Raw genomic sequence first — 20,171 nt, 5'->3', positions numbered from 1 at the left:
CTCCCTATCAGTCCCTTTGGCCCGGGAGGGATCTGATATCCTTTCAAGAGATCATGGAGGCGTTTTCTCTCATCTTTGGCTTCTGTCTCCTTCCATCAACCCCGAGTTCTCTATCCGCCACCCGAGGGCTTCTTTTTGGTGTGTAGATGGTGATTTCTGTCCTCGGCCGTGCTCGCTGTGTCCCCTCAAGTCTATTCACTGTCCCACGGCTTGCTTCGGGCACCTCGACCGGACATGGCACCCTTCCTCGTCGTTGTTCTGGCCTTTGTGGCTGCAGTAAATGCTGCCGCACTTACTGCCAATTATCCTATCAACGCGCAACTACCTCCAGTCGCACGAGTATCACAGCCATTTCGATGGGTGTTTGCTGCCAGTACTTTCGCCAACTCAGACTCGGATACCAAATACTCACTTTCAGACGCTCCGTCATGGCTTTCTGTGGAAGATGGTACCCGTGTACTATCTGGGACTCCGGGATCGAATGATACTGGGTCCAAGAATTTCAAGCTAGTCGCTTCGAATGGAGCAGAGTCTGATAGCATGGACGTTACCTTTATCGTAACCACAGATCAAGGTCCAACCAAAGGCACGCCTCTCCTACCACAACTAGAGGCATTGGGACCCGTTTCATACCCAGCGACACTTTTCATACACCCCGGCCGCCCGTTCGCAATTGAATTTGATCCGTCGACGTTCCAGAATACCCACCCTTCGACAATATACTATGGCACATCGCCTAATAATGCCCCATTGCCATCATGGATCAGCTTCGATGCTGCGGCCCTCAAATTTGTCGGCAACACCCCGGCCTTTCCAGGAGCTGAACCTGAGACCTTCACATTCCAGCTCATTGCTTCCGATGTGGCTGGCTTTAGCGCCGCGAACATGACCTTCCAGCTCTCGATTGGCCCACATATACTCGCTTTCAATGAAACGGCGCAGACATTCAATCTCACTAGAGGCGACAAATTTACCAGCCCCGGTTTTCAGAGCCTACTTTCAGTGGATGGCTCGCCAATCACTAGCAAGGATGTGGCCAAGGTTGACGCCACTCTACCTGACTGGTTGTCAATGGATAACGATTCAATTTCTCTGAGCGGCACACCTCCCAAAGACGCAGTCAACCAAAACATCACAATCACAGTCACGGATACCTATTCGGACCAGGCGGCGCTTATGGTGCGTTTGGATTTCCTGAAGCTTTTCCTTGACACCGTTGAAGGCTGCGAAGCGACCATTGGTGAAGACTTTACATTTGTATTCAACCAGTCCACAGTCACCGACTCCTCCGTACAACTCGACGTTGATCTACCCGAGGAACTATCGTCTTGGCTTACTTACTTCCCCAGCAATAAAACGTTGTATGGCCATATCCCGTCGGATGCCAAGCCACAGAAGTTCAGTATGGCTTTGACGGCACACCAGGGAAACACCGAGGACACCCAAGATTTTGACATTGATGTCCTTGAACCAGCAGATACTCATTCAAGCTCTGGAGATCCTTTTTCAAGCCAGTCCGCCTCTTCTCACAAAAAAGCCGGAGTAATTGCCATTTCGGTGGTCATTCCCGTTGTGGTGATCATGAGCCTGGTTATTTTATTCTGTTGTTGGCGCCGGCGAAGCAAGTTGCCTAAGGTGGAGGAAGAGGGCCAATTCCCAACCAAGTCACCTCCACCACGCCCGGCAAGACCAGATATGCCAAACTGCGAGCCTGGGGCTACCGGGAGGATTTCGCAAGATGATAACTCAGATGATTGGATGAGTCCGCTGACCCCTGCTGCTGATCTTCCCAAGTTGGAGCTTGGACCGGCTTGGAACGTGGCATCGTTCGATAAACCAGAAGAATCTATGACTGCCATACCTTCACCAAACCCACCCCCTCGCTCTCCCAAGCGTGCCTTTGTTCCGCTGCGAGATTCGATCCGCGAGGAAGACAAGCCACTTTCTCAGTCTCCCCCTAAGCAGTCTCCCACTAGGAAACAAAATCAGCGCATGTCATTCACAAGTAGTCCTCCTGTGCGTCGCCGCCGATCTACAAACCGCTCGCGACGTGAGCCCCTGAAAGCAATCCAGCCACGGGCCATGAAACGCGAGTCTATGCAGTCATCTCGTTCCAAGCGATACTCAAAGAGGTCGAGCGGGATTTCCACGATGGCATCCGGATTGCCAGTGCGATTTAGCGGCGCTGGGCATGGCGCCGGAGGATTCGGCCCTCCAGGACACGGAATTGTGCATATGTCCTGGCAGAGTACTAAGGCCTCATTGATGAGCGATGACAGCAGCATGATGAACATGACACCACTATTCCCCAGACCCCCTGCAGCCGCTCGAGGGAGACATAGCATGGCATCCAGCATCCCTGAAAACTACAAGCGGGTTACATTGCGTGCAGTAGAGCCTGATGAATCAACTATCTCGGAAGCCGATTCCTTAGAAGCATTCGTCCACAGCCGGGCGAAGAGCCGCAACTCCGCCAACCCACTATTCTCTGCCCAGGTCAGCCGTCGCACAGCATCCGGCCTGCGCGCCTTAGAACGAGCTCGGAGCATTCGAAGCCGCGCAGACACAGTTTCCGTATCAACATTCACCGATGAATTCCGCCAATCGATTCAAGAACGTCCACACTCGACTGCACTCTCAGTCTCTGAATACGGTGACGAGAACCGCATGTCGCAGTATCACACTCTTCAGCCTCCACAGACCCTGTTCCCATTGGCTGAAGGAGGTGGCAAGAGTCAGAGCCAACTTAGCTTGGCGCAGGATTATCGTGGGGTCATCTCACCGCTCCCTCGATTCTGGAGTGAAACTAGTTTAAGCAGTAATCGCCGTCTGGAATCAGGCAATCACTCCAAGGCTGCAGCTCAGACTGAGGAAAAGTCGTCTATGCCGCTCAGCTCCTCTATTGCCTCCGATCTTGAAGAACACTTGTCTCGGAAAGCAAGCCCTCAGAAGAATTCCAATAATCCCTTCTTGAATGCGCCGCTCATGGACCGGCCGCCTCCGATTCGCGACCTCAGCAACAGGGGCCTTCCCGTTGCGAGCAGTGGTGAACTAGCATTTGTTTAATTGTTTAATGTTTGATTTTGATTTTGATTTTGATTTTTTTTACTTGTGACTCTGGGGTTGATCTCTGGAGCAATGGCACTGTTTTCATAACGTTTTTGGAGTTTTGGGCATGGCGAACAAACATGATATCCAATTGGTTTGTGATGACTGAAATTATTAGCTAGTGAATATACTACGTTTCCCCTTGGCTTTCTCTTTTTTGTTAATGACGTCTTCCGTTCTCCCGAGTCTTATGATCAAGTTTTAATTCTTCAGGACTCAAATATCAGGTTTAGATGACCGAACATCGTAAGACATCTGTTTGGAATTCATTAGTAATGGAATTCTGGAAGACCTCAATACTACGTTCCATTTAGCCTCGGTCATCTTCCCAAGGTGGATTCGGTAAAGACGGCTATTGAACGCAGATCCCTATAGGGCGCTCAACGCATAACCCCTTATTGAGTTGCTAATCGCCAATAGTGAAACCCCGTACTTTTGTATTCAGACAATTCAATTAATAGGGAATAAATAGTTGCTCATGTTTACTTCAATCGCCGAATCATGCCCTTGGTCTACCCGATCGTTCAATTTGATCATGTAGAACTATCTGGTCAAGCTTCTCCAGCAGCGCGCATTGGAGATCACACTGTCTTCTCTACACCGTCATTTCGACCCAATCAGTATGCAGTCAATTTCCCCGCCAAAATCCTGGTTACTCGGCATCCCGGGTGGAGCTCTCCTTTTTAGACATGTCTCAACCCACCCGAGATCCGCAAGGCTAAGCACCCTTTTGAGATCATCGCGGGGTCACCTCCAAGACTTTTCTTAATTGAGGGTCCAAGACATTTCTAGAAAGAGACTATGTTTCAGACGATCTGCCCCAACCAACTGCATGCTCAATGACCGACGAAAAAGCCCGATTGCCGGGAGCCTAAAAGGTGTTTCTGATTTTTGGGCACGTTGTGAGGATCCTTGGCATATAAAAGGGCGTACCATCCTGTGACAGGGGAATCATTCAACCCTCAAACTCAAATCCAATCTTCAATTCCTCAGTCTTCGACTTCCTCACAAAATCCATCAAAATGGTCCGTGTCAACTTCTTCCTCGCTGCCCTCGCTCTGGCCACCGGTGCTCTGGCCAAGACCAACGACGACTGCCAGACTCAGTACAACTCCTGCCGCGTCGGCCCCGATGCCAACATGTCCACCTGTGTCTCTGAGCACCTCAGCTGCTGCGCCGACGTCTACGACAGCTGCCGCGTTGGTGCCGATGCCAACATGGCTCAGTGCGCTGCTGACAACGCTGCCTGCAACAACCAGTCTTAAGTGGTGGATTTGACTTCAAGTCGCATTGGCCTTTAGCTTGCACTTCGCTGTGTGGATGTTGCCATTCAAATCCCTCGAAACCTGCAACGTACCCTCTATGCGTTGCTATTGGCTATTGATCCTGGTATCATTTTTGTATTTAAGTAATAATGGTATCGGACATGAATACATACGACAAAGCTTACACTCGTGGTGATCGTGTGACAAGGTATTATAGTTTATGCATGGGTACGTATTTGGGCTACTTGTAAGGTTGAATATGGCACCACCCTCACATAAATGAGTCGCATTATGCTCAAGAGTAGAAACTAGTCACATATGGATGATTAAGGTAATTCTAGTTAATCCCAGTCCCTGCCAGACACAACAATTGGAATGAGCGGACGTGAAACTTTATCAGTTTCACTATGGGCAGCGATTCCACTATTGTGCCACCAAACGCTTCCAACAACAAACTGGAAAGTATTGAAAGCTCACCGGAAACGACACCCAGGACCTCAAACCCCTGAATCATCTTCCTCAACACTAGACGAGCTCTCATATGTGTCCCAGCTGGCACAGTTACTTTTCAAGTCATCATAGTCTATCAAAGCCTTGATCTCATCATAACGCTCCACAAACTGGATAGCGAAGCCCTCCTCGGTATGCCACCCAATATGACAATGCATCAACCACGCACCGGGATTATCCGTTTTGAAAGCAATCACCAAATGTCCATCCGATGGCAGCATAGCAGTGTCGCGCTTTGGCGGGCGAGCCAACGAAGTCACATCACCATCGTATGTTCCACTTCCTTGAGCCATAACATAGAAATCATGTCCGTGAAGGTGAATGGGATGCGGAACAGAAAGCGTTGTCTCAATAACGACATAGACCCACTTGTTCTTCTTCGGGAGCTCGATAACTCCGCTGCTATTTTTCCAGGAGTGGTGGCCACGATAAATTTCGAGTAGGGTCGGATCCGTCCAGTCAACGTGCATGGATGTAGAGTTTAGTTTCCAGCGGTACAGATCTCCACCATTCTGTCCTAGTGAGACGGGCTCAGATTTGTTGTAGTAAGGAGTTGAAACGGATTCCGTGACGATGGGGATTAGATCGGACATGTCTTCGTCATCGCAGCTGTCTGTGTAGCTATACTCGGAGGTTGTTGGAGTCGAGGGCGAGTCTCCGTAATATACGATGCCTTTGATGTTTTGAGGGGATAGATTTTCTGAGCATGCGGTCTGGGGAATTGCGCGGAGCCAGAAGTTCTTGGCTACGGATGCTTGGTCGGCTGTTACTACCACGTCATATCTTTGTCCTGGGAGTGTGTTAGTGGTCGATGCGTATTTTGCGGATACATGTGAACTTACCCATTGCGATGTTGAGCACGTTGGTCTTGTAGGGAGTAATTGGGACGAGGTCGTTGGCAATCACCGTCATGGTGTGGTTGTCAATCATGAATTTGAAATGCGTATCACATGCTGCGTTTACCAGACGAAGTCGGTAGGATGTTCCTTCTGTGAAAGAAGTATTGAATCGTGTTCCAGTTTGGTTGACATATCCATCTTCTCCGAAGACATTTGTGCCGTTGATCAGAGCATTGTCCAATGAGGGAGGACCCTCCATCTGGGCTGTGCCAAACAACTCATCGACGGTGTTGATGTCCCAGTCATTCATGATGATCACCCCCTTGTCCTCATCGTAGTTGGAACTGGCAGGACCTTGAATCACGATTCCTCCGAAGAGTCCCTCCCAGGCTTGCAGACCAATGTGGGAGTGATACCAGGTCGTACCGTACTGCATAGCACGCCACTTGTAGGTAATGGTATTGTTGGGGGCAGTAGGACATTGGGTGATAGAGACAACCCCGTCGTTTTGGTTGGTGTATAATTGCCGAATACCGTGGAAGTGAATGCTTGTACCGTTCTTGATGTCATTGGGCAGACTATTGGTCAAGTGAACCACAACCCAATCACCCCAGTTCGCTTCAATTGTCGGACCAGGAATAGAGCCATTGATGGCCAGTGCCATACGTGAGCGTCCATCCGGAGAAACTGTGACTTTCTCAAGATTGAAGTAGTATTCACGAGTGACATTGGTTTCGGGAATGACTGTGGTGTAATCGGTGTTTATATCATATTGACACCATTCACTGCGAGTGCTGGCTGTATTTGCACTGCAAGGCTCGGCTGCGGAAGTTGCTGAGGCCGAGGCGAGAGCAGATTTAGATGTCAAAGTTGACGCACGAGTTCCAGAAAGACTCGCTGCAGATGCTGCGGTGGCAGCAAATGCGCAAAACAATGAAAAAGCAGAATTGAGCCTCATAATATGATATACTCGCACTCTGGGGCTGGAAAGATTTTGAGAGGATGAATTATAAACGAATGACACGTCAATTATACGACAAATTGTAGGAAAAAGAAAAAAAGAACGTCAAAGAGGGGTAATAAAAGTCATTGGAAAGAGGACATGATAGATCATCAAATGTTAGAATTGAATTAGGGCGGATGATCCTTTCGCAGTACAGATTTTCACCAAAATAGAAGGGCTATTCTCTAGTACCACTGCAACGAGAACCGGCGTTCGGGAACTGTCAAGTGGGTTATACTCATATCGAGTTACGCGGCCGGGCAGCTCCACCCACAAAGTTTATTTTCTTGGCAGGGGAGGACAATTGCAAATCTAATGGCGTTAAGAGGTTGGAGAATTCATGAATATGGGACCGGTAATCCCCATTAACTGCGGATCGTTCATCTAAGTACCAGCTTCTGATGATCGGATTTCATGTTAGCCCTACAGTTGCCCTCGAGAGAAGAGCGATGTAGACGGAGGTTGGAATAACGCAGGAGTAAACACAGCATTGAAATTCGGGAGATTCTCGGCGGTATACAACTTGTTGAAAAAAATAGAAACTGGGAATCATCGGACGCGTTTACTCACGGGCGCACAAAGTAAGTGATTGGGTTCAAATCAAGGTTAAACATCTGCCGACCAGTGCCGAGCTTTGGTCTAAGTATAACTAGATCCACTCAGCGTCACTTCCACGCAAGCCACCCCCAACCAACAACCCCATGAAGCCAAGATCAGCAACTTATAGCGCGGGAATCTCACTGCCTTGGACGATCCTTTTTGTACAATTACGCATAATGCCCGTTCTTCATATAGAAGGCTCTTGTCCCCTGTGGGGCTTGCTTTCGATGTAGCCTCCTGAGGTCGGTTGGAGGTCGTGAGTACGTAGGCTCTATCCCGTTGGAAAGTAGTTCCGAGCGATTAGAATTAATCGATCTATTATCACATATGCAACGAGGTATATACGTCTCGTGCCCGACGGAATCCATCTCGAGACCGCCCTGGCCATTCTTTTCCCCATTCCCTTCACATTGATCTTTACCCACATAATGCGTGCCGTATCGATCCTTTCTTTCCTCGCCTTGGGCTCTTTTACCGCTGCCGCTCAGGTTGAGTCGCGGTCTTCACCTTCCGAGTCATACAGTCTTTATGCGTATGGTGAAGGCGTGGGGGGATTTGCACTGTACTACAACGAAGGTTAGTCACCAAGACAAGAATCGTAGAGCCGAGTTGGGTACTAATGTGAATTGAATCGGGCAGGTAACGCAGTCGTTGGTAAAAAGGCTCCTCCGAATGCCACTGAAGTGACTTGTAAGAACTAAATACCTCCTGCGAGTCCTCGCATCCTTAACGGATATTGACACGACCTTTGCACACAGTCTCCCCTTCCTCGTCCGGAAATTCGATGGTTGGAAATCCAGCCAATACTACCGGCACAAAAAGGTCATTCTCGGATCAGGAGCTCTTTGTCCCAAGCTCAGACTCGACCAGCCACCAGATTGGCTTTACCGGCAACTCATCTGGGACTGATAAGGAGGTGACCAACAAATTCGTGTGGTATGGTCATTTCCTGCTGGTTGAAGATGAGAGCGGCGAGTATACGTCCTTGTTCTATGCCAAGAAAACGGATTATGAAGACTTGTATTCCCTGCAGTGGAATATTACCGACGAGGACGACGGCGAGTTCGTCTCTGTGTCGATGAGATCGATTGCGCCATCGAATGAGTGATTTGGTCTTGCAGAAGGTTTTTCCCTGCACTTGACGCACTTGACCCTTTCCAAATCGTACTATGTATCTAATCAATATGTTCAAGGTATGCAGAGCTCAACTACTGAAAACGGGTTGAGACTTCTGACGGAATGGATACCTTTGTGACAATCATCTCTCTCTTCTCCGTAAATTCCTTGTTCTTCTGTGCTAAAAACCTGTTGTGTCTAAGATAATTGTCAAGAGCTGTACACCTATTAATAACAATGAATGGCTATGATAGCAGAAGTTGATGTTATTAATAGTAAGGAGGAGGAAAAAGAACAGTGAGGGGAAGGCCTCTCACAGGCGTCGGGGTAGCTTAGGCGAATGGTTCAGCCAGAAATGTTTTCAGCTATTCACCTCCACATGCATCCTAGAGCAAAAATACGTAATGAATTCAAAATTATTGTCACACGTGTAGCTTTGCCTGTATGACCTCGGAATTATTCGACACCGGAGCAAGGTCTGTTATCAAACTGATACATATGTCAATCGTCAACGTAGGGACAAATATGATCAACTAAAGGTATAAAGCTACATTCGCAATTATACCTAGTCATCATTTATTACTCATTGTCTTTTGATGGTATGAATCTGTTAGTCAATGCCGTGTGTTAGGCCTCGAGGGCGTATCCGGAATTTACTCATCTACCGCTGGAACCGACAAATATCATGCCTATCGGTTGACCTGATAACCAAGGTATCCCTGATCAAGCTCAGCTAATAGCAGACACTTACTTCTTAGCTCCTCGATCAGCATGGATCCCTCATTCCCGCTATGACCCCGGGGCCTCACGGGCGTCGGATAGAGCGCCACCGTAATACCCGCTTGTTCAATGCTCATAAAGTCAAGAATCATTGCCCGGGTACGTCACTAGGTGAGGAAAGATTGCTTCATGGACTCTGGACCTACGAAATGTTGTCCAGGTGGTGCACGTTGGGTCAAAATCGAGCGCCGCTGGCTCGTAATTCCCTCTCTGATACGCTTTAATGCATTATACCACCGCCACCGAATGACCAAATTTTGAGGTAATCCGGGAAATCGAACGTGTCCATCTGTACCAGCCTAATCCAGGGGGCTTTTTGCGTTATACAGCAAGGCTGAGCCGATGGAGGCTAACTATAAAAATATGGAGATGCATATCCGAACTCCCCCGGCTCCACCCAACAGGGCCCACCCGTTGCTTTCTTTGATGTGTTGCTCAACGGCCATGCGATGAGCCGAATTAAGACACTTACATGAAGTGGCTGCCCCGTGAAAGCGGCTGGTAAAGTTAAAATGTGACGATCAATCCCATGTCCTACATATGATTTTTGAGATCGTATCCACTCGGCGCTACGCGAGCTAGTCTATCTCATCTCAAAACAAAGAAAATTGGATGGCGGATGACTTCATTGGGCACCGTATATGACTAGACGATAAGAGTTGCTTGGCTTCTTTGACATTAGGCTGGAGATCTGATGAATCAGAGATTTTGCTTCCCAATGGAGTAATTCCTCGAACAAAACCAAAGGGGAAACCCGCCATATTCCTGATGCGCTGTAGATTCGGTACAGATGGGATGGCTAAGGAACCAATGGTTTGGTACTTTTTATTGCGACTAGTCTCAATAGTCCGACAAGGATTGAGTCAATCGTGTATCCAGGCTCATAAATGGCGGTGTCGATTTCTTTGTTTCCGCAATGCGAACAGCCCCTTGTTGATATTTTCCCCCAACAAGACTCGGTCTATCGCAATACATTGGCTCATTTCCGGTTTCAAAAAGACCAGATAATAACATTCACCATGACTATGATGATCCTTGAAGTAGGGCATAGAATGACATCTTCCGTAGTGGAGCGAGTGTCGGACGGTACCCTATCACAGTTAACCAATCGGCGTCGAAAATATGGATTATGGAGCATAACAAGACTACGATCCAAAAGTTCAAGCAAGCGCAGGTCTTGGAAAACGTGATTGCCGTTGATAGTGGCGCACATGGGATCGACCAAGGTCTTGCCATAGGTGCCGGATTTGATAGTCTGATGGAATTTGGTTGGCCCAAAATTATGATCCAGAGGAAACTATGTATCTTCTGATTCAATTTGCTTGTTCCAGGTTGCCCGAAAACGGCCTCATAACGCCCCCATTGAGAAATGAGCGAACTTTATTTATGTATATGGAGCACCGCGACTCTGGTACTTGGATTGCCTACCAACAACCAATCTCTTGTTACGGACTGTTGGTTCTCTGACTGTGCTTAGGTGTTGTCATGTCTCCGTGTATATCCTTTTTGCTTATATGTTGATTCTATCCTCCCCACATTTCATTACTTCACTCCATTCTCATACCCTGAAGTCTCTTTCAGAAAGGCCAAGCCTCCATATTTTATTATCCTTTTATTTTTTACATCATTGATATTCACAGAATGCGGTCTCTGAACACCGTCACCGATAATGACGGTTTGTCTCCAGATGTGGTAGAGCCCATTGCCGTGATTGGTCTTGCTACTCGGTTCCCTCAAGAGGCCACCTCCACCCAAGCCCTGTGGGAGCTTTTGCTACACGCTCGATCAACTTGGTCGACTATCCCGAAGGAAAGATTCAATGCGGACGCGTTCTTTCATCCGGATCCAGAGCATGGAGGCACAGTGGGTCCAATTCCCGATATCCCATCCATCTATTATTACCATGCTAATCATAGCACACTCGGAAATTAGTTTCATGTGCAAGGAGGCCATTTCTTCTCTGAGGATCCTGCTTATTTTGATGGAACTTTTTTCAATATTACGACAAATGAACTTATGACTCTTGACCCCCAGCAGCGCCTGGTCCTGGAAAACGTCTACCATGCATTGGAAAACTCCGGAATTCCAATGGCTGCCGCTGCTGGCTCCAATACCTCGGTTTTTGTCAGTGGTTTCAATCATGATTACCTGGGAATCCTTAATTCCGATCCAGAGACCGCCCTCAAGTACAAGCCCACGGGTGTTGTCAATGCCGTTCTGTCAAACAGAACCAGCTGGTTCTTCGATTTCAAGGGACCCAGTATGACCATCGACACGGCTTGTTCCAGTAGCTTGGTCGCACTGCATCTGGCTGTGCAGAGTCTCCGGGCCCGAGAAACAAGTATGGTAAGCTTTTGTTGATGACGTGACTGGGGACGGGTAGCTAATTCGCGCTCTGTTCCAAGGCTCTGGTCAGTGGGGTGAGTATCCTGGAGAATCCTGTGGAGACAGTCGGTATGAGCCATCACGGTCTACTCGGAACTCAAGGCCGGTGCTTTAGCTTTGACTCCCGTGCGGAGGGCTATGCTCGTGGGGAAGGAGTGGGGACAGTGGTTCTGAAACTCTTGAGCACTGCCATTCGAGACGGCGATACAATCCGTACCGTGATCCGAGAAACTGGCGTCAACCAGGATGGTCGTACGTCGGGACTCACTGTCCCAAGTGCGGATGCCCAAGAAAGGCTTATCAGAGAAGTGTACTGGAGAGCTGGCCTTGATCTGGAACAGACTAGATTTGTGGAGGCCCATGGGACGGGAACCAGCATAGGTGATCCGATTGAGGCGGAGGCGCTGGCAAGAGCATTCAAGTGTCGACGGGAGACGCCCCTGTACGTTGGGACCATCAAGTCTACCATTGGACATCTGGAAGGAGGTTCCGGCGTGGCCAGTCTTATCAAATCCATCCTTATCCTCGAGTCGGGAATCATTCCACCCAACTTCGATATCCAGGAGATCAATGCCAAAATCCCTGCGGCCGAATGGAACATCGCATTTCCCAAGGAAATTATTCCATGGCCTTCAAAGGGACTCCGTAGGATCTCGGTCAATTCGTTTGGAATTGGAGGAACCAATGCCCATTGCGTCCTTGACGACGCCTTCCACTATCTTCAAAGTCGCCTCCTTGATGCTGAGCACAGGACCAATCCCAATGTTCCAAAATCTGTCAGTCTGTCCGTATCTCAGACCATGGATGCCGAGCTTGACAGCAACCCTGATTCTACGGATGAGACCGACGGTGGCGTTTCTATTGAGACACCCGAGTCCTCTGTGGCCGATGATTCCTGCTTATCTGCAGGACTGAAACCAATCAGCCTATACCCTGATTTTCAGGATGCACCCAAAATATTATTGCTGTCGGCATTCGATGAAGGCGGCATTCGGCGAGCTGCGGATACACATTCCCGTTATCTGAGCCAGAAAAATAACCAGCCCAGTGACACTGAGCATCTATTGGATGACTTTTCCTTTACACTCACTAAGCGGCGCTCAGCGTTTCCATGGAAAAGCCTCGTTTTGGCCTCCACAGCCAAAGAGCTCTCAAAAAAACTGGCCGAGGGTAATTTCTCAAAGCCAATTCGATCACTCGATGTATCGGAAATACATTTCATTTTTACTGGACAAGGTGCACAATACGCGGCGATGGGAAAGGCCCTTCTAATTTATCCAGTGTTTCAAAAGTCTCTCGAAGAGGCATCGGAATACATTCGCAGACTAGGAAGTCCCTGGTCACTTATCGGTACCTTTTTTTCTCACATTTTCCATTACAGATGACTTTGTGCTGACCCTTTCCAAAGATGAGTTCCTGGCCGAGGGAGCCCTTTCCAAAGTAGATCTCCCAGAGATTGCGCACCCACTGTGTACTGCACTACAAGTGGCACTCGTGGACCTTTTGGCTAGCTGGAATATATTCCCAGTCGGCGTGACAGGCCACTCCTCTGGAGAGATAGCTGCAGCTTACAGCGCAGGAAAATTGTCTCGGCAAGGAGCCTGGAAAGCCGCCTACTACCGTGGCTATGTCTCCTCAAAGCAACTCGCAGCCAACGGCGCGATGATGGCCGTGGGTCTGAGTGCTTCAAAGTTGGAAACATATATTGAGTGGATCCACAAAGAGCTTCACGGCGAGTTAGTAATTGCCTGTTATAACAGCCCTAGGAATAACACCGTCTCCGGAGATGAGGCGTTGATCGATTGCCTCAAGAGACGGCTGGACAGTGACGGCGTTTTCGCGCGGAAGCTAAACGTGAAAAATGCCTACCATTCCGCCCACATGCGATTCATTGCTGAAGAATATCTCCAATTGATGGGAGACTTGTCCTTCGGAAAAGAATTAGCTGTACCACATTTGGTCCACATGTTTTCTACCGTAACTGGAGAAAAAATTCAGTCAGAGAGTCTCACGGCTCGATACTGGGTCGACAACATGGTATCTCCGGTTCGCTTCACCAGCGGATTGAAGGCAATGCTATCTCAAGTGATGAGTAGATCTTCAGAATCAGATCTTTCAGATCTTTCTGGATCGCTCCCTTTACTTGTGGAGATTGGGCCTCACTCTACCCTGCAAAGCGCTATCAAAGAGACACTAGTGCCAAAGGGCACCGACACTGGCCACAGATATTTCTCAATTCTGAAACGAAGTGACCCAAGTCTAAGCAGTTTTCTTAGCACAATTGGTCTTTTGGCTGCTAACGGCTATCAGCTAGACTTGCACAAAATTAACTTTGCATCTTGTATATATTTGGACAGGCCAGCAAGGCTACTTATTGACCTACCGCCGTACAGCTTCAACCACACCGAGAGGAACTTGTATGAGAGTAGACCCAGCAAAAACCTTCGCACGAGAAATTTTCCGCGTCATGATCTCTTTGGTGCCCCTGTTTCTGATTGGAATCCAAGAGCTCCAAGATGGAGACATTTCATCCGATTGAACGAGAACCCTTGGCTGAGAGACCATATGGTATGTATTCTATTCTGTATTTATGCGTCCAATCTAAAAAATCCCAGATTACGAAGAACGTTGTTTACCCTGGAGTGGGTTTTCTTGTTATGGTCATTGAGGCTACGCGACAATCAGCTGGAGAAAGTGAAATCACTGGAATTCAACTGCGGAAGGTTTCCATCAACAGAGCCTTGGTGGTTCCAGACACCAAGGAAGGCATCGAGATTAGCCTGTCAATGACCCCTACAGACGGACCATCCGACTTGAGAACATGGCGTCGTTTCCAAATCAGCTCTTTCAATGAATCAAGCGATGAATGGACTGACCATTGCAATGGCTATGTGGCGGTGGAATACAAATCATCCGCCGACCCGGTTGACAACGGCCGTGAAGCGAGTGCGGAAGACCAAGTTTGGAAGGAGGAATTCAGAAAAGCACAAAATCGGTGCTTCAAGTCCATCACTTTCGAAAAGACATACGAAGATCTGCGCGAGATTGGACTTCATTTCGGTCCTTTGTTCCGAAACCTTCATAGCGTGAAGGATAGTGGATGCCAACTTGGCTTGATGACTGGTGTGGTGACAGTTCCCGAAATTGTTCAATCAATGCCAAAGCAATACATGCACTCACATTTAATCCACCCAGCCACCATGGATAGCATGATACACATGATCATTGCCGCTAATATTGACTTGATTGGCAAGCCAGTACTTGATCATATTAGGCTGCCCACATATATCCGGGATATGTGGGTTTCATCTGACTTGAACGCTGCACCGTTTCACGACTTCTTTGGGTATGCATCAGTAGCCAATGGTGCATCTGACAAGTTGCAAGGCCAAATTCGAATTATGGGCCCCCAAGGTCAGCCTTGTATTCGGATGGATGGCATTGAGCTCACGCCTCTTGAGTCTACACCAATTGAGAATGACAAGCGAAAGTTGTGCACCGCTATTGCATGGACGCCAGATTTATATTTCCTTGAGTCCACGACAGCAAATGAGCTTAGCTCAATTTCAGAGACTGACAACGAGGAAAATCGGTACTGGGTTGAGCGACTTCAAATGGCAACTATGCTTTATGTTACTGACGCCTTGCTTGAGCTCAATGGCTTGAATGTCACGAACCTGGATCCTCACATGAAGAGATTTTATGATTGGATGATTCGTTGGCAGACCATGCTTGTGAATAATGATATCATCCATCTTCCATATCCTGAGTTCCAAAAAGTGTCTCTAGATCCAACGTTGAAGCAGACTATATATGAGGAGCTCGAGAGCCATAGCGCTGAAGGCGCTATCACAGCCCGGATGGGTCGCAATATTGCCGCTGTCGTTCGGAAAGAGGTTGACCCTTTGACTCTGATGTTTGGCCAAGACAATGTGATGGAGAGGGTTTATCAAGAGGGACTTCATCTCTATAATCTTCCGAAGTACTTGAAGAGCCACCTATTTCTTCTTCGTCACCAGCATTCGGAGTTGAAGATTCTTGAGATTGGTGGTGGCACTGGGAGCTTCACGGCGGAGGTCTTCAGTGTGCTTGCACCAGAGGAAGATGCCACGAGAGCAAACATCTCAACATATACCTTCACCGACATCTCGCCTGGCTTCTTTGAGAAGGCGAAGCATAAATTTCAGGCTTGGGGCGACATAATGTCGTTCCAGCCCCTCAACATCGAGAAAAGTCCATTTGACCAAGGATTTGAAGAGGGCTCTTACGATTTGATCTTTGCTGGAAATGTCATCCACGCAACCAAAAATTTGGAAACAGCATTGCGAAACCTCCGATCCTTACTTCGACCTGGTGGTCAGCTTATCATGCAAGAGGGAATCCGACAGGATTTTCTGTGGTACCCTCTTGTCTTTGGCCAGCTCCCTGGATGGTGGCTTGGTGACGAGCCCATCCGGAAATGGTGTCCATACATCCCGACATCAGAGTGGAATACTCTACTCAATAAGTCCGGATTCTCCGGTGTGGACATTGAGTATCCGAGCTCCACAGAAGAAGATTTGACTTGGCAAAGTATCTTAATATCTACAGCCGACTTTGTCGAAACGCAAGTTCGACCAAAAGTTTTCATCCTTACTTCGGAGTCAGCTGCAGAAGATCCTGTAGCCTCTCATCTACAAGCTATGCTAAAAGGCACTTTTCCCAATGTGTCGTCGATACAGCTATCTGAAATGAATTCTGTGTTTGGTCCAAATACTATTTGCATTTCCTTGGTTGACCTGCACACATCATTTCTATCGCAGGTCACTGAGTCCCAATATATAGCTGCGAGAAAGTTACTCACAGAATGTGAAAATATCTTGTGGGTTATACCTGACCCCCGTGACAAACCGTTGTCCAATACAAGCCTTGGTCTGTTGCGGACGATGCGCTGGGAAAGAAACTCAGATGGTTCTAATATCGTGACTTTGACGGTTTCGGAAGATTCTTTGGACGTTTTGACTACATGTATTCATCGGATTGCTATTCATCAATTCGTGAAGAAAAATGCCCGTGAACAACATGCTGAATACCTTTTGCAGAACAAAATTATTCATGTTGGTCGTCTTCGTGAATGGAAAGAAGCTGACAACTTCCTTGCTCTTCCTTCATCAGGACCCGCTCCTGAGCTAGTTTGCCTGGGTGGCGTGAGCCGGCCAATTGAGTTAAATTTTTCGACATCTGAGTCGAAGCCACGTCAATTATGCTGGACTCCAGATCACCAGCATGACGAGGAGCTTGGACCGTCTGAGGTCGAAGTGGAGATTCGTGCCATTGGTCTTGATTCCGAGTCTGACTTTGCTTTGACGTCAAACGAGGCCTCAGGCTTCGTGAAAGATGTCGGTCAAGCCGTGAAGGGCTTCGTGTCCGGTGACCATGTCGTTTTCACAATATCGGGGCGAAGTCCTCACTGTTTCCGAACCTTGGCACGGGTGAACCAGTCATGTGTGGTCAAGATACCCGGCAATGTCCCGTTTGAAATTGCCGCTGGGCTGCCTTCAATCTATGCAACCGCAATTTACGGTCTCACAGAGGTAGCTCGTCTACATGAGAGCAATACTGTTTTGATTCAAAATGGCGCCACGGCTCTTGGGCAAGCTGTTATACAATATGCACATTTGCTTGGAGCCTCCATTTACACCACAGTGTCAACAGCTGAAGATCGGGACTTCCTCATTTCTGAGTATGGCATTCCAATAGAACGGATATGCTCTAATAAAGATCTCGGGTTTTCAAAGGCTGTGATACGGGCTACCAATGGCATTGGCGTTGACGTCGTATTCAATACTTTAACTGGCGAGGCTTTGCAAGAGTCTTTGGCTTGTGTTGCTCCTTTTGGTCATTTCATCCATGCATCGAACGAGACTGCTCGAGTTGATAACATTATTGATCTAGCCACAATGCAAAGATGCGTGACAGTGGCTTATGTCAATATTGAGCAGTTAATGGCAGGTCGTCCAGAGCTCATCAGTCGGCTGATTGGTGATGCTTTGTACCTGTATGCCGATGGCAAAATCAATCGAACCCAACCTTTCACCGTCAAAAACTTCGCAGAAATCACAGATGATGTGAAGAGAAACGAGAAGAAAGGAAAGATTGTCGTTGTTCCCGAACTTTCGGATAAGATCCTTGTGCTTCCTGATATCATCGAACCGTACCAATTCGATAGCCAGGCTTCTTACCTTCTTGCAGGTGGCCTTGGAGGGTTGGGAAGAAGTTTGGCCCTGTGGATGGCTTCACGCGGTGCGAAGAATTTGATTTTCTTGTCAAGATCAGGCCGCATTACAGATCCTGTGAGGGAAATGATTTCCAATCTGCAAGGACTTGGATGTCAACTTCACATCTTCACCTGTGATGTTGCCGATGCCGAGCGCCTGAGATATATCATTGGAAAATGCTCTGCCTCATTGCCACCAATTAAGGGATGCATTCAGGGCTCTATGGTACTGCGGGTACGTATACTTAAACCGCCCAACTTTTATTAGTTCTAAGATGTTAACATTACACTAGGATGGTGCTTTTGTAAACATGTCATTTGAGGATTGGCAGACAGCGATCCGCCCAAAGGTACAAGGTTCCTGGAACCTACATGAAATCCTGCCGATGGACCTAGACTTTTTCGTCATGCTTTCATCAGTCGCCGGCATCTTTGGTAACCGCGGCCAGTCAAATTATGCAGCTGGAAATACTTTCCAAGACGCACTAGCTGCATACCGTACTGCACGGGGAATGAATGCATCCAGCATCAACCTTGGCAGCGTATCCAATGTAGGATGGGTTGCAGAGAATCGAGACTCGATGCGAATGAACACAGACACATTGTTTGAGTTCCTGCGCGAGAAAGAGGTCCACGGAGCAGTTGAATTCCTCATCGACCATCGATACAAGAAGGAACCTGCACTGGACCTTCTCTCACCATTTCAGCTGGTGCTTGGACTTCCGACAGCGGATATGTGCCGCAAGAACAACATCCCGACGCCATCATATATCGACTTTCCTCTTTTCACTCATATGCGCACGGCCAATCTGACGAAGAGCATGGAAGTAGGTGACCAGAAAATTGTCAGCATTGCGACTCGTCTTCATGCCGCGTCCAATTCGATTGAAGCTATTAAGTTAATATCAGAGGGAATTGTTGAGAGGCTTTCGTCTTTACTTGCAATTCCATCTTCTGAAATCGATGCCCAGCGATTCAGCTTCTCTCGTATTGACTCGCTTGCGTCCATGGAGTTTGTTTCTTGGATCGTCAAAATTCTGAAGGCAGAAGTGTCTTTGATGGATGTCATGGGAGCGCGCAATGTTCATGCCCTGAGTGAAAAGATTGAACATACAACTCGATTGACGAGCTATGCATAGTGATGAAGTTTGAAGTTCGATTTCCTTCATTATAACTTCTTTTCGTTTTTTTTCTTGGAACTTCTGTCATTCATGTGTGCATTTATGAGTTTGATTTTTCCCAGTTTCCATAATGTGTAGACTTTGTGTTTACCTTGACAACTTCCAGGAAGTAACACTTGAGCCGTCTCATTATTTTTCTACCTCGTAAATGTAAGTTGTAAAGGTAAGTTGGACTCCGTAATTTGTAACTATACCCAAAGTGGGCCCACACGTGACCAAGGCAGAGCAGCACCGGCAAAATCCGACCGCCTAGATAACAATTTTTTGTTATCGCCGATTTTCTTTAGACGACTTCAAGCTCTTGTGCTGTCTCAATTCTCTCCAATATAGGAACGACTAGACCGCCAAGATGGTTCGTCAACTCAAGCATCATGAGAAAAAGTGAGTTCTGCCACCGTACAGGAAAAACAGCCCACACCATTGTCCGTACGACAGCATCTAACCAAGTTGAACAGGCTTCTCCGGAAGGTGGACTTCCACACCTACAAGTCCGATGGCAATCACCGTGAACACCAGATCATCCAACGCTACCTCCTCCAAGACCCGATGGACTACAAGAAATACAACTCCCTCTGCGGATCCATGCGATCGCTCGCCCACAAACTTTCCCAGCTGGACCCGGAAAGTGACCCCGTGCGCAAGAAGTTGGAGTCTGAATTGTTGGATAAGTTGTGGCGCATGGGTATCTTGAAGCAGTCGCGTGAGCAGGGTGCGAGTTTGTCCCGTGTTGAGCGGGAGGTTACTGTTTCGGCATTCTGTCGGCGGCGATTGGCCGTTTTGATGGTTCGGTCTGGAATGGTTGAGACTATCAAGGCTGTAAGTGTTATTGGATGGTGGACATTGACCAGCACATGGAGGATTCTGACTGGTTCATAGGCTACCACTTTTATCGAGCAAGGCCAGGTTCGTGTTGGTACTGAGGTCGTCAATGACCCGGCTTACCTGGTTACCCGCAACGTGGAGGACTACATTACCTGGGTTGACTCCAGCAAGATCAAGCGTAACATCATGCGGTACCGTGAGAAGCTGGATGACTTTGATCTTCTGTGATAGTCGGAGGAAAAAAGGCTTGCCTGGAAAAACATTTTGGGGTCTTGTTTTGATATACCCGGCGCTTTTTGCATTGTT

General features: G+C 48.0%; 6 protein-coding genes across 6 annotated transcripts; 5 read left to right on the top strand and 1 right to left on the bottom strand.

Annotated features, from left to right (window-relative positions):
* Window positions 1–234: 234 nt before the first annotated feature.
* N7484_010747 (putative transmembrane glycoprotein) lies at window positions 235–3,066 on the top strand (the record flags this gene model as incomplete). The annotated part of the gene is made up of 1 exon (XM_057121134.1): window positions 235–3,066. The coding sequence occupies one exon, from the start codon at window positions 235–237 to the stop codon at window positions 3,064–3,066; it is 2,832 nt and encodes a 943-aa protein (XP_056966888.1).
* Window positions 3,067–4,130: 1,064 nt separating this feature from the next.
* Window positions 4,131–4,373, top strand: N7484_010746 (uncharacterized protein; the record flags this gene model as incomplete). Its single annotated transcript, XM_057121133.1, has 1 exon — window positions 4,131–4,373. The coding sequence occupies one exon, from the start codon at window positions 4,131–4,133 to the stop codon at window positions 4,371–4,373; it is 243 nt and encodes an 80-aa protein (XP_056966887.1).
* Window positions 4,374–4,870: 497 nt separating this feature from the next.
* Window positions 4,871–6,680, bottom strand: N7484_010745 (uncharacterized protein; the record flags this gene model as incomplete). The annotated part of the gene is made up of 2 exons (XM_057121132.1): window positions 4,871–5,673; window positions 5,726–6,680. 2 exons carry the CDS (start codon window positions 6,678–6,680, stop codon window positions 4,871–4,873), a joined length of 1,758 nt encoding a protein of 585 aa, XP_056966886.1.
* A 1,073-nt stretch (window positions 6,681–7,753) lies between these two features.
* Window positions 7,754–8,433, top strand: N7484_010744 (uncharacterized protein; the record flags this gene model as incomplete). Its single annotated transcript, XM_057121131.1, has 3 exons — window positions 7,754–7,901; window positions 7,965–8,015; window positions 8,084–8,433. 3 exons carry the CDS (start codon window positions 7,754–7,756, stop codon window positions 8,431–8,433), a joined length of 549 nt encoding a protein of 182 aa, XP_056966885.1.
* Window positions 8,434–10,862: 2,429 nt separating this feature from the next.
* N7484_010743 (type I polyketide synthase) lies at window positions 10,863–19,001 on the top strand (the record flags this gene model as incomplete). The annotated part of the gene is made up of 6 exons (XM_057121130.1): window positions 10,863–11,084; window positions 11,154–11,567; window positions 11,627–12,956; window positions 13,015–14,174; window positions 14,222–18,097; window positions 18,156–19,001. 6 exons carry the CDS (start codon window positions 10,863–10,865, stop codon window positions 18,999–19,001), a joined length of 7,848 nt encoding a protein of 2,615 aa, XP_056966884.1.
* A 391-nt stretch (window positions 19,002–19,392) lies between these two features.
* N7484_010742 (snoRNA-binding rRNA-processing protein IMP3) lies at window positions 19,393–20,093 on the top strand (the record flags this gene model as incomplete). The annotated part of the gene is made up of 3 exons (XM_057121129.1): window positions 19,393–19,424; window positions 19,499–19,859; window positions 19,920–20,093. 3 exons carry the CDS (start codon window positions 19,393–19,395, stop codon window positions 20,091–20,093), a joined length of 567 nt encoding a protein of 188 aa, XP_056966883.1.
* Between the last annotated feature and the right edge of the window lie 78 nt (window positions 20,094–20,171).

This window comes from Penicillium longicatenatum (genome assembly GCF_028827895.1).
Source record: "Penicillium longicatenatum strain IBT 33135 chromosome Unknown contig_7_segment0_segment0, whole genome shotgun sequence".
Taxonomy (NCBI): Eukaryota; Fungi; Ascomycota; class Eurotiomycetes; order Eurotiales; family Aspergillaceae; genus Penicillium; species Penicillium longicatenatum.
The sequence above is the reverse complement of the archived record's forward strand: the minus strand, read 5'-3'. Positions and strand labels throughout refer to the sequence as shown.